This window comes from Lampetra planeri, chromosome 75 (genome assembly GCF_965212315.1).
Source record: "Lampetra planeri chromosome 75, kcLamPlan1.2.h2, whole genome shotgun sequence".
Lineage (NCBI taxonomy): Eukaryota > Metazoa > Chordata > Hyperoartia > Petromyzontiformes > Petromyzontidae > Lampetra > Lampetra planeri.
Window position 1 is genome coordinate 2,298,996 of NC_136180.1, and position 14,551 is coordinate 2,313,546.

At 45.7% G+C, this 14,551-nt stretch overlaps 1 protein-coding gene across 5 annotated transcripts in view; it reads right to left on the minus strand.

The window, feature by feature from the left end:
• Positions 1-6,277: 6,277 nt before the first annotated feature.
• Positions 6,278-14,551, minus strand: part of LOC144737931 (uncharacterized) — a 52,728-nt gene continuing 44,454 nt past the window's right edge. For 3 of the 5 annotated variants that reach the window (XM_078620825.1, XM_078620824.1, XM_078620823.1), the window contains 5 exons: positions 12,888-12,955; positions 12,470-12,755; positions 11,977-12,252; positions 11,076-11,254; positions 6,278-10,309 (listed from right to left, as the gene is read on the minus strand). In XM_078620825.1, the coding sequence (XP_078476951.1) occupies positions 10,145-10,309; positions 11,076-11,254; positions 11,977-12,252; positions 12,470-12,755; positions 12,888-12,955 (974 nt within the window). In that variant the 3' untranslated portion in view covers positions 6,278-10,144. Of the gene's footprint in view, positions 10,315-11,075; positions 11,255-11,976; positions 12,253-12,469; positions 12,756-12,887; positions 12,956-14,551 lie in introns of all 5 variants that reach the window. The other 2 variants (XM_078620826.1, XM_078620827.1) reach the window with 2 other exon arrangements.

Below are 14,551 nucleotides of genomic sequence, written 5' to 3' on the forward strand. Positions count from 1 at the left end.
TCATCTGTTATGCGAATCTGTGCGTTATTTGGGACACATCGTCGGACGCTCAGGTATTGCTACCGATTCGCCAAAACGCAGTGCGTCAGCTCCTGGCCAACTCCCACCTCTGTGGGAGAGGTCAGGAGTTTCGTTGGATTCGCATCGTATTACCGACGGTTTGTTGCGGATTTTGTGACGATTGCGAAGCCCCTACACGCTTTGACGTCAAAGGGGGTCCGCTTTCATTGGGGACAGGAGGAGGAGGCTGCTTTCCGCTCCCTCCGGGACCCTCTGGTTAAAGCTCCTCCCTTGGTTTACCCCGATTTTTCTAAACCCTTTGTGCTCGACACCGATGCGAGCAACATGGGTATTGGGGGCGTGCTTTCCCAGGTGGTTGACGGCGTAGAACGGGTAGTCGCGTACGGTAGTCGGGTGTTGTCTCCAGTGGAGCAAAGATATTGTTTCACCCGTCGGGAACTGTTGGCAATTGTCAATTTCATCCAACAGTACCGCCCATATCTGTATGGTCAGCGTTTCACCGTCCGTACAGATCATGCGGCACTACAGTACGCCCTGCGAGTTCAACAACCATCGGGACAATTGTCTCGATGGTTGGAGATTCTCCAGGACTTTGATTTTGAAACTACGTACCGTAAGGGCGTTCGCCACACCAATGCGGACGCTCTGTCGCGCATGCCAACCACCCCCGAATGCGCATGCCTCCTGGGGTCGGGTCGTTGCAGGCATCCGGGTGAAATATCCGTTCCGGTCTTGGCGGCCGCCGACGACGCAACGTCGATGACGAATTCGATCGCACAACAGGGAACAGATTCCCTGTTGGGGTTGCCTGTCACTGAATGGGGGCGCCTCCAGATGGAGGCTACCTCCCTCCTCGCGTTGCGTCGTCGCGTCGGGGATGCTGGGCGGGGAGGGGTGATGCCGACGCATGGGAAATGGTCCAGGGTCTGCTAATGCATTGGAACGGGAAATCCCATCGACACCGGCTGGTGGTCCCTTCTGGGTTACGGGGTAAGGTGGTGTGGGCCGCTCATGAGCGCCTCCTCCACCTGGGGACCCAAAAGACCCTCGCCTTGCTACAGCTTGATTTTTTTTGGCAGGGCATGACAAGGGATGTCGGGGATTTGTTGGGGTCATGCCCTCGGTGTGCGCAACGGAAACCACCAGGTCGGGAGTCTAACCCGCCGTTGCAATCTATCAAAGTCTCCAGAGTCAACGAGCTTGTCGCGCTGGATATTCTGGGTCCATTCCCCGCCACCCCCAGGGGGAATAGATATTTGTTAACCGGTGTGGAATACTTTACGCGCTGGCCTATGGCCTGGCCCCTTACCAACCAGTCGGCAGCAGCCATCGTGGAGGCCTTTGTCCAGGGATACGTCCTGGACAAAGGTGCTCCGGAGCGGCTGCTGACCGACCAGGGCAAAAAATTTTCCGGCAAACTACTCCAACAAGTCTGTGAGCTCCTGGGCACGAAAAAAATTTGTACCTCTCCCTATCACCCGCAAACTGACGGGATGGTCGAGCATCTGCATCGAACCATCACGTCGATGTTGTCACAGCAGGTTTCGGACTCACAGACCGATTGGGACCTGCAAATTCAAGGGGTCCTGGCAGCATATCGAATGGCCCCCAATGCGGCAACGGGATTTTCCCCCTTCTTCCTTATGTATGGCCGCGAACCTGACCCACCTGTTCGGGCCCAGCTGCAGATCCCCGCGCTGCAGGGTAAAACTAAATTGGCCAACCATGTTAAATATAACCTTGCTAAATTAACAGAGGCACGGGATGCTGCCATGCAAAATTCCGACCTCCGTCAGAAAGCTAATGAGAGGCTCAGACTGGGTCGGGCGCACGTGCTGCAGTGGAAGCCGGGGGACAAGGCATGGCTGCACTGTCCACAGGTACCACTCGCGACCTCCTCTAAACTGGTGCGGCCGTGGCGGGGCCCTGTCGAGGTGGTTGAGGTTTTGCGGCCTCAGTGCGTACAAATCAAATGGGGGAAGCGCCGGTGGTTTGTGCACCCCTCCAGATTAAAACCCTTCGTTGCGGTACGAATTCCCACTTCACACACGCATGGCCAAACATGTGGGGGGTCGACCGACTCACAGGGTCCGTCTCCGCTGCTCTCACCTAACGTGTTGCCGGCTGTCCCGCCTCCAGGTGCAACAGGAGTGACGGGCTCACGCCCGACAACCCCTACTGGGGATGCCGAGGGTCTCGCGACATCGAAAAGAGACTCACTCGGAGATGGACAGTTGCCATCCGACAGTCCGCCATCCGGGGTTGCCCCGTGTGACGGGCCTGCTGCAAGGACACGCGCAAGAATGCGCAGACTCTTGTGATGCCCAAAAAGAAAAAAAAAAATTCACATGTTATGTTCACTGTGTGTTGTGTGGGTAGTGTGTTCCTTGCACATTGGATTGTACGTATGTTGTGTTCGCTGTGTGTTGTGTGTGTGCTGTGGTTCCCTGCAAATTGTATATAAGTTGGTCTTACGGAATTCGCATTTATTCGGGGGGGGGGGGGGGTGCGTCGGGTTATTTTCCCTTCTTGCTTTTCTGGTTCTTGTTGTTGTTCTCGTTCTCGTTATTGTTGAAAAAAATTGTGAGGCACACGCGGGGTCGAGGGGTAAATAAACTTTTATTGTCGTTTGTTGCAGCCGGGACGGCTGCGAGCTGTACAGGGGGGGAGTGATGTAGGGGTGTTATGGAGGGGCTGTATACATGGGATCACACGGGAAACAAACACAGTGGGCGGGGCTACGTGAGTGCACGGGGAGGTGCTCTCAACGACGTCCGCACCGGGCAGCCTGGGGGGCTGACCCGGAGTTGTGATCCCCCGGGGCCCCACCCCTCAGCGGGGGGTTTTGGTATAAAAGGGGATGAGCCGGAGAGCTCGGGGCATAATGTTAAAGCTAAACCAGTGAAGACCGAAGATCGTCTAGATAGAGACCTGGACTCCCCTGGGTCGCCGCCCTTATCAGGGCCGCACAGGACCGAGCCAGCGGCGTGGTCCCGAAAGCCAGAGCCGGTGCTCTTATCAGAGCTGGTCTGGGACTCCGGGTACTGTGAGCCCGACTTACCAGTGTCGGGCCAGATAGCTAGCCGGGTGAGGGGGCCGATACCCCCTCCAGTGTTGTATGTCCGTGATTGTGCCAATTATCTCGGAATAAATACGTGTGTCTCCAACCCCGGCGTCCAAGAGTCTTCAACTATATTACATATGCAATATTACTCTCCCGTCTGATTCACAGTGGACATCAGAGATCCCCTGACGTAATTAGAACCGAGTGAGCCATTGTTTGCCAGTGTCATGCTCCAAATTTGAACAATTATCTGTCTTTTATAATAAAAATAATGTGTTTAGGACAATATATTATCGGTTATCATCATTATTATAGTATCATTATTATTATCGTTATTATTATTATCGTTATTATTATTAGTATACGTTGAACTTTACCAGTAGGCAGGTGTAGTGGCAGCCAACCAGGATAATTGTTCTCACAATAATGTTCCACCAAGCACCAATGATGAATATATCTCGTGTAATTCGAGAAGAATTCAATAGAAGTCAGGGCATTTCAATGTCTTTACCACAATAAAAGGTAAATTTGCAGCTCTGCAATTAATTGCGAATGAACCTCCATGATAGGGAATATTCAGAGCCCAGCTTGGGTGTAATGTTCACAAACTCTTCCATGTTGGCCAGATGTCCTGGAAGAGGTGGAAGTAGCCACACTTTACTCCACAGCACGCGACTTGCTGATAGACTGTGGTCCACCTATTTATACTGCTGATATCTGAACCCACCATTTCACCTAGTAAATGGAATAGAACCGTGACCCTTGGATTACAAGTCTAGCGTGCGAACCATTGCACCACAACAGTAGCATTCTGACAGCAACTTCATTTCCCCCAAATGTAGCTGCGATGAACTGGCAGCAGACAGTGACGTGGCCCATCAGTAGCGGCCTTGTGAGAGGATTGCAGATTGAGCCGGGCGGCCGCCAATCATTATAGCTGCAGTGCTTATCAACCATAAAATACGGCTCTGTGCCGTCCGCTTCACAATGGACAATAAAGATCCCTGGCATCATTCAGGACCAGGTCATTGTGTGCCGGCTATATTGCAAAAATTTGCCCACAAATTACACAGCAACATCGCCCCCTGCTGTGAAACTATTGCAGCCTGTATCTGTGAAACTTTAGTGCCTTTGTGATAGCCTTCATACATGTGTAGTGACTTGGAATGGGTCACTGTGGCGCATAGCGCTGGTTGCTGGCACAGAAGGGGATCGGAGGTGTAGTAGCCCTGCCTGCTAGCAGGATGTGATGAGCTGGAAAGAGGGACGTGAGTCAAGGAGGACAAAGAGGGTACGTGTGGTAAAACCTGGTGGGTTCTAGAACGGCGGCGTGGCCGATGGTGGAGCGAGGCCATGCTGGGTGTATAAAGGAAAGCCCCGAGCGAGGGTTCGGGGCTGTTTGGAGTGGAACCGTCGTGCTGCTGCAGTCCTCGTCACCGTCTTCACCTCGTCGGCATTGTTGGTCAGGCAAACCTGTTAGCTGTCCTGACTGTAGCACAGTTATCTCTTGTACCTATGAAGGCTATAATAATTATAGTGCCTCCAACTGTAAGTGTCTCCGAGCTACACACTACACATGCATGAACAAATGTGCTAAATTACTTTTCCTCAACTTGTCCTGAGTCCTGCCAAGCTCAGAAGTGGGCAGCAGTGAGCCTCTCAAGATGGCTGCTTCCACAAGTCCATGGCCAACAGGGTAATCTGTTTGCCAATGCAATAGAATCGAATACCTCTGCAAAGTCATGACGATTTGTATATGTGGAAGACATCTGCCTCACAACCCAAGCCTGTGAGTTTGGCAGCCTTGAATGTACCTTGAACAGTCACCTGGCCATGCTAGCAGATTACAGTACTGCAGCAAATTGAGACAGCCAAGCACGAGCAAGACAGCTTCCAGTGTTTCACCTACACACCATTGCAGACAACTATGAGCTAAAAGTGCATCTGAACGCCCAGTTGCTAATGTATGATACAGAGCCTGGCTTTCTTGGAGTTACGTTGGAGAGGAGTCTGGCATTCCGTCAACAGCTTAAGAAAGAATATAGCAAGTTGTGCTCACTTGGAATGGTCTGGCACAGCTGGCCGGCTCAACATAGGGCGGGCCTCACTTTGTGCTAATCTGTCGAAGAATGATGATCACCCCTATGGAATCCATCAGCTAACAGACAATCGGTGGACATTCAACGGAATGTCATCTTGAGAACAATCTCTGGTACAATGACGACAGCCCCACTGTCGTGGCTGCCAGTTCGCCACCAAGTGACAGTGACCAAGATGTTGGACAATGCGCATGCAGCACTGGCGTTATCTCTCCACGTCGATATTTCAAAGCATCCACTTGTACCTCTGAAGTCCCGATACCCAGTTTGGGTGTCACCACAACCCCTAAACCTGAGGATGCGTGATGTCCACAGTCCCTAGAGACACATCGGTCTGCGTAACCAGAACCTCATTGGTGATTCCTCTGTGCACGTGTGCGGCTTTCAACATCCTAAGTCGTAAGTGGGCCCAGTTGAACCACTCCTGCTGTGATCAGGGGGTGTGTGCAGCTTTTAACATTGATGGGTCCTACTTCATGACAGTCCGCAGTGCGAATGTGGGCAGCAGGAGACTGTGGCACACAGCGTCTCTAGACGTGAAGTGCGACAGGGCGAGAAGGGTGTACCGCCACCCCTGCACGCATTGGAGGAGGCTGTCGATTTGCTCTGTCGCTGTGTCGGCTGACGTCCACTTCAAGGATGATTCTCCATTTATTTTTTCTAACGCTGTGTCACATAGAGTCACGTGTAACAGCATTCACTCAATAACAGTACATTGAGACTATGAATAACGTAGGGCCCCTAATCAATCTTGCGTCTTATAGGTCTCTCCATTGTCTCAGTCAATGGGATCATTTGACTGTACTGCATCACAATGGTTGGTGCTTGATGGTGACGGGAGGGTGGGGACAGATGACTGTTTCGGAAATTTCCCACCATTGATGGTACCCATGGCTGGATATCTAACTCAGGTAAAACACGAAATAATCAGTTATTTACGTCATGTAGTCTTAATAATTAAATCATAAGTTTTGGGGATGGGTTTATTATGTATTAATCATTACACCTCTGCAGTTCAGAGACCTCACCAACAGGAAACCTCAGCTTTGTTGATCGATACATTGACTAATAAACCATGCAAGACCTACGCAAGTCGTAATAAAAAAGTGATTTAATAACGTGACATTTTCAGTAAGTGCTGCAAATTAGCATTCAGAACTGCACTTGTTCAAAGTCAAACGATAACAAAGACAACTGGCTGACGGATATGTATGAATAGACGTGTAACCAAGACAACCCAGCCTACCATGACCACTTCCTCGTGTCTCTCTTCGTGAAAATACAGTGCCCAAGAAGAGATGTCTCCGTGTACCACCCAGTCTCTCTGATGTCCCCACCTGTGCTGATGGGTGACTGTCATTTTCACGCATTGAATTCCTGTGTTGCGCTCAGTGTGACTCAGCATTGCTATTAGCAAGGCCAATATCAATGTTGCAATTCACCAAGACAAAAAAAATCCATTCTCTAAAGTGTGCTCGAAATATGACTGCACATGTATCAAAGCAGATTATCAGATAATCTGTGATATATATCCAAGAAGATCGTGTGGCATGCGTTCAGCACAAACACTCTGGATCCGGATTCCACATTAAATGTCTGATCAGCATTCAGGCTTGCTTGAACCAATGCTGTTGAACTGACAAATGTTATCGGCAAGGACCCTCTCTTTAAGAAATGGGTCCTAGTAATCAGTTTATTTTGGGAGATTATAAGTAGCACACTACATAAGTGGACAATGTCTGATTTATATATCTGTGTCGTTATAAAAATAATGTGTTTTACGTAATGTAAAAAGTACATTTACCAATTGTATAGCAGCAAGCTTTCGATAATGTTGTATAGACTTGTATTACGTAAAGACACGTTGACTTTGAGCTGTCCTGCTCAGCACGTCTTGATGTAATGGCCATCTCACCGAGTAATTTGTGTATTTGTGTGCTCGGGAGATATTCTTTAAGCATAAGCTCGACAAAGTCTTCGTTTACGAGCAGAGCTTTACTTCAAATTAAAATCAGAATCAGAATATGTATTTATACTGGAGGAATCCGATGAGCTATGAAGCTCTTTTTTTAAACAAGCAATACAAAACCACGATAGGACTGCAAAGTATAGTAAAGATAAACAAATCACTTAAAAATATATATACACAAATAATACTATATAATTGTTTTATTGCCAACTGAAGCCCACCGAGCTATTGGCTTTTTTTTCAAAAGCGACCTCGCCACAAATTATAGCATTTATACGAGCAAAATAATATATATAATCTAAACGCATGTTTCTACGAGGAGTAAATGCTCAGAGCCTGCTCACAGCAAAAGCTGAGTCGTGTTCTGTGTTGAAGCTTTAAAGGACTCAGAATGAGTTACACCCAAATAAAGCTGGTTTCAACAACTACATATTCAACATCCCGGGATATGTACACCTCGCACGCCTCCACGCCATGCACCATCACCATAAGCACGGCGATGTGGGGTGTAGCTCGCCCTCCCACAAACGATCTGAAATTGTTTAACATGAATGGTCGATATTGTGAGGACAAAGGCGTTTTGTGATCATTGTCCAAGGACTGTTACAATCATTAAGTCGCAATATTTCTAGAAGCAGTTGTGAACCAGACTTAATAGTCACTTCCTCCCACCATGAATAATCAGAAGATCAAAGTCAAAGGTGCCCCACAACACCGAAGTTAAACATATGACAAAAATTTAATGCCCTAAATTCATGGAATTACTAGTTATAATTTTACAAATAGCATAATTTATGCGCCCAGTTGCCAAGGTCGACGCGTTGTTGCTCACCACTGGGTCTCGAGATTCATTCAGTGTCATCTGGAGCCTGGTTTTTGCACACTTGAATTCCTCGGTTAGACTGGTGAGGGGCAGCTTGAGGACACCATCTCCATAGAGGCCTATGGTGGTAAGGCATCGTGGAACTCCGAGCCACTTCTTTAAGTAGCTCGTGACTCCTCTTTCCATCTTCTCCACTGTTGAGATTGGAACCTCATACACTGCTAGGGGCCACAACACCCGGGGTAGGAGACCAAACTGCAGACACCAAGCCTTTAACTTCCCAGGTAGCTGGGTGTTGTCGATGGACTGTAGGCTACTACTGATGTCTTTGCGCAGCTGTTGCACCTGGTCTTTGTCCTTCAGTCTTGCATCATACCACCTTCCAAGGCTTTTTACCGGCTGCTCAGACACTGTTGGGATTTGGTCATCTCCGATGAAGAATTTCAGGTCACATAGTACTCCCTTCACAATCGAGATGCTGCGTGACTTGGATGGTTTAATCTTCATACGGGCCCAGGTGATGTTCTCCTCGAGTTTTCTGAGCAGTCTCCTGGTGCATGGGACAGTGGTGGTCAATGTTGTAATGTCGTCCATGTAGGCTCTGAGTGGAGGGAGGCGAAAACTAGAGTCGACTCGCTGTCCACCAGCAACCCATTTTGAGGATCTCATGATAACCTCCATTGCCATTATGAATGCCAATGGAGAAATGGTACATCCCGCCATTATACCTACATTCAGGCATTGCCATGAGGTGGTGAACTCTGAGGTGGTGCAGCAGAACTGCAGATCCTGAAAGTACGACTTCACCAGGGTTGTGATGGTGTCCGGTATGTGGAAAAATCTGAAGGCAGACCACAGGAGTTCATGGGGCACAGAGCCAAATGCATTGGCGAGGTCGAGGAAGACTACATGGAGGTCCCTTTTCTCCACCTTGGCCATTTGGATCTGGTGCCAGATCATGCTGGAATGTTCCAAGCAGCCAGAGAACCCTGATATTCCTGCCTTCTGTACAAATGTATCGACGTACGCATTCCTTTGCAGGTACTCGGCCATCCTCTGGGCAATGACCCTAAAGAAGATTTTACCCTCGACATTCAGTAAGGAGATTGGGCGGAATTGGCTGATGTTCACTGCATCCTTCTCCTTAGGGATCAGGACCCCGCCTGCCCTACGCCACACATATGCAACTGCATCCCACAATGCTGTATATTTAACAAACAGGCACAGAGATAAATATTTGCAGAGAATGAATGCGTGCTCATGCATGTGTCGGAAAACTGGAGTACTTGGAGAAAATTCACATGTGCAAGGGGCAACACTTCATCCCATAGAGATAGAACAGATAATATTAGTCAATGTTATGAATTCCACTGCTTAAAATGTAATTGGTTATTTGTCTATCTCAAGCACAATTTGATTTGGAGCTGTCGATTCTGTATGAAAACTTCACTTGTAAATATAATTGATACAGATCTGATTACATCCTAAATTAATGTTTTTGTAATTTAATTTTACAATTGGGTTTTAAAAGTAATTTATCTGAGCTAATTTTACTATCGGAAATGTATTTAATTCAATATCAATTTATATTTATGCATTTTTTTCTGACATTTATTTTTGCACGAATTTATGTTTGCTTCCCTGTTGTGGTTGTTTCATGTTATTGTGGTTGCCATTTTGGTGACCGAGGTCACTCTTGAAAATGAGTCATCCTGGTGTCGCGAGTTCTCACCTGGTTAAACAAAATGAATTTGAAACGCAAAGCTGAACATTCCAAATGTGCATGTTAACTTATTTACCATCTTACCAAATGCTCCATTTGATAAAACATTGAATTGACAACCATAATTTTAAAATTACAACACAACACAAAAGGCACAAGGACAGGAAATGCCCGACAAGGCAAATGGCCAGCAACACACTGCAGTGCTGAATGTGCAATAGATTGGAGTTAATAAGATGTGATGGGTCGTTCTGTAATGTGGGGGCACAAAAACTCTCATGATGGATTGACCAAAGTTTTTACAAGGACTCGAGAACATAGAAGATTGTGTGGAATTCCACAGACAGGTAGTACGAGGGAAAAAAAGATTTAAACAACGTTGGGTTCAAAATTCCGTGGGTAACGAGGTGCTCTAACTACTGCACCACCTTTCCCTGCTCCCCAGTTAGAATTGCTCAAAAATGTCCTCCAGGTGTGGGTAGATTTCACGGAGAGCCCACAGCACCATCCAGAACTGCTTGACATTTTGTCGTCTTATCACATTAAACCGCTCCAGCAGGTATTCAGTCGCATTCTCGCTGCCTTGCCACTGCTCCCTTTGTTTCACTTCCTGCACTGACACAGGCAGAAAGCGTGTTTCTTAGAGCAGAGTGATATTTCAGGCATTGGTAAATTTTCAGACCCATTGCTTAGACCCACTGCCAGGCTACTCTGTGTGTGTTTCGGTTAAATGGCAGTGCTAATGGAAAAGGTTTGACTTGGCTTAATGCTTGTGCATCAATGACAACACAATCCCTGGATGATGTTAACACTATACAATTAAAAGTGTTAAGCGTTAACTTATTAACTCTGTTGGTCATTTTGTAATGTGGGGGCACAAAAATGATCATCAACATGACTCAATGTGAACAAGAGTTTATTATAAAGTTTCACTGCTATTAGAAACTCGTCTAGAAGGATGTTGACCAAATGTATTCAAGAGTCACCATAGATTTGAAGGCAGCTCGTGCCAAAAGGCTTAACTTTGCATCTGGCCTCGTGGCCAATGCCCGTGCACCTCCCCATTTGCTCCTAATGACGTCATCATGCGTGAGGTTATCTCAGGACGTTATACATCATGTGCTGTGTGAGGTAATTTCATTGTACAGATGGGAACTTGATGTTATTTTTGCTACAAAAATCTTTCCGAGAACAAACGCAAGTTAGACAGGTTCATGGAATACATGGACCACCTACATGGATCATCTTAATGAAGGTCATCGCAACTCCAGGTTACATACAGATTGCACACCATCCCACTCTCTCACTTTTTAATAAAACAAATCAATCTGATCCTGACCCCCCCCTTCAATGGCTACACCAGATAATGGACATACCCATATATTCGTGTCAGTGAGTATATTTCGGCTCTGTAGTTGGGACAGCAGGGGTGTCAGGTTGAAGTGTAGTGCCTTTCTCAGTCCAATTTTGTTGGATTCGATTTTTTGTTGCAGCGAAGACTTGGTATACACGTGCAGAAATAAGGAGGTCTTCTTTAAAACCCTCTGGAAAAACACTGCAGTAAAAACAGACAGTCAGCGCTGTTTCAGCCTTAAAGGTGGACAAGAGGAGGTTGGAGTGCTTTTGGAAACGGAACTTATTCCGGAAAAGTAACACCCATTTTCCTGAAGAATAACAGTTAAATCACTGTACATTACCTGACATGACGTAGATCAGAAACGTTGACATTGACAAAGAATAAGGAGCAAAGAACGGAAAACGTGCAAAGTCCACATTTAGATTTACAGTGAAAGACAGAAAGGAACACATATGTATGTTGTATGTTAAACTTCTTTCGCACTGTACATAGCCTACCATAGATTCTAAAATGTAAAGTATTTGACTGCTGAGAAAATGTATTGGGCGTTGTAAGGACAGGTCACTAAAATGATTGGGATCCCACTGGTGGAGAATAGCGATAGAGTGGCAGGCAGAGGAGGGAATGCACCCTAGGATGGGTGCACCATGGAGATGGAGGAGTTAAATCGGCTCAGATGCTGGAGCTATATGGATTGTATCACATGACTAACAATGGCTTTGGGATGCCTTCATTCAGCTGTGGATAAAACGTGGCAGATAATTCCTCATATAAATCAATTACAGGGCTATAGGAGCTGGGTTCACATTGTCAATTGACTCCTTCGTGAGTGGGCACTGGCCACTTGGTCACCCAGTTTTCATATTTCCACTTGTTTACACGAAAAGGAGGAAGGCGTTTAAAATGTAGTAATTTCTCACCAAGAGAGTCCAGCCACTGCTTGACTTCAGGATACGTATCCTGCACGGCACGCAGAGCAAACAGTAGCTTGAGGCAATCATCATTGCCTCTGTATATGAAGTAGTTGAGCACTCGCTCTGCACACTCCTCGTCGTAATGTATGCCCTTGGATCGAGTGAAGAGCCTTGTAGGATTGTTTCTTTGAATCATCAGCTGTGATAGCAGATGCTGGCAGTCTCTACCGATCCACAACTTCAGTTCCCACTTCTTCTCTCGAATGGACCGCACAGACTCACCTGTGACAAACACAGCTTTGATTGCATTTATACATTTATCTTTTCATGCAAATTGTGTTTTCGTATGCACTATCCCGTTCTGCCAAAATGTGCCAACAGAATCAAGGCACAAGCAACATATATGTTCATTACGGTACTCAACCAATATGAAAATTAACAATGGAAACTTGTACATAAACCATGCATATGCATGATTTATTGTTAATGTGGGTCATACCATGCTTCTGAAACCAGCTCAATAGTGGCCCATATTTCTTTCTCACAAAATAGAGGGCTTTCCACAGTCCCCACAACGACGTCTCTTTTTGGCTGAAGAAGTGGTCCAGTATGAGCTCCACACACTCCTCTCCATGCTTGTTCTTGGCTGCTTGGCGAACTTCATATGGAATAGAAAGTGAGTCTTCGAAATATTTAATCAGGTGCGATGGATCTGCTCCAATCCATTGCTTGAATTTATCCTTATTCTCTTGGATCAGTTTCAATGTCTCGCTTTGATGGTGGTCCTGAATTAGAGAACATGGGATTTAAGTTATTTCTGTCTACGTGGAATGGATCCCACAGCATACTTAATTATAAGCATAGATACTGAACAAATGAAGAGTGTTCAATGTGCATGCATACTGCATCTAGTTTACCTGAACTTTATTTGACACCACATCAACTTTTGGCACACTTATATCATTTTGTTTTGTCTTGGTACCGCCTGTGAATAAATGCAATAGAACTATATTACCACTGATTCAAGTGGACAGTTGATGTGGTTAAATAATTAGTTTCACTTAATAGCAAAACATTATGATTGGAACCCATTAATAATAACAATGATAGACGCAAAATGTGAGATATTGAGATGAGAGTGGAGGATGTTTACATTACAAACTTTATAAAATGTTCTACAGACATGAGGTTGAACAATTGCAGTAAAGATCAATATGTCTTCTTGATGCTACCACGAACACCCAGTACAACCCTCTGCCAGATCATGCAGTTGCTACACAGTTGATAAGCGACCTCAAGATCTGCTTAAACTTGATCTCACTATATACTCTTAGGTCTTACCCTTTGTTGTTGCACTTCTGGAGACCACTCCAATGCCTGTCTTAGCGATTGCCCATGACCCATTGTATAGACACGTCTCACCCAGCACAAACGTGTTTGTCTAACGATATCTAAACCTCTTACCGGTCATGTTCTCTTCCCAACAAATGCATTGCTTATGCTATCTTGTCAATACCTTTCTAAAATAATTCTCATACATTTGTGATCAAATGGCAAAAATCATCTTATTTTCAAACTAGAAGTAATGTTTGTCGTCACTATCATGGTGTGGTTGCTGGAACACGGCATCATATGGTAACTGCTCCTTTTCCATTGTGTTCAGGTTCCATTGGTCTCCGAGTCTCATCTGCCTCTAGTAACCCACATTACCAAGACTCCCAATGTCCTGTTGTAGACGCTATTGTCTCTTGTGATCATTGTCTGTATGTTAGGACTATACCAAGTGTCCCACACTCATGAAACCGATATCTGTAGCCATCACTTCCAGAAAGACCACTCATGACGTTGTTCATCTTCCACAACAAGGACAGGGAATTGTTTTTCTGGAAAGTAGAGCATTCTCAACGAGCAAGGGAACCTCACCTCTAGACAGTTACAGCAAGTTTGTGCTAAACAGAAGCAAAACAGAATTAAAATAAAAGTGTAGCTGAGCACTGTCTCATCAGGTTAAAAGCTTGGCTGTGTCGGGTGGTGGCAGGTTTAATGACATATTTATATATTTATGCGATCTAACACGGAAAAACCTCTATTATGGAGGTTAAAATCTACTCAAGAACATACTAGCCTGCAGTAGGATAGCATTATATGGTCACTAAAGATTGAAACTAAGTGTTAAATTTGGTATAACTGTTTTTGTTGAATATTACACCGGATTTATATATCTATATACTTTCAATCCGCACTTAACTTATCAGCTCAAATATGTATTATGTACATTTTCTCAATCTCAGAGTGTTCATCAGTTATTTTTTAGCAAATAAAAAAAACAGTTTAGATAACACTGCCACGTTCTTAAAGTAAACTTTGTGGCATTGCTCCATTATTCAGCCAAATAATCAAAACTGCCTAGGATCTATGGATAAACAAACATCCACAAACAGCATTAGTAGTTGTACTGCATAATACGTATAATGTTGCGGGTTTACCCTTCAACACACCGGTGTGCTGAACTTGTTACTAATTGGCGTGTTTTGTTTACGTGATAAATCTTACTAAATTGGCTGTGTCAGGTGGTGGTGGG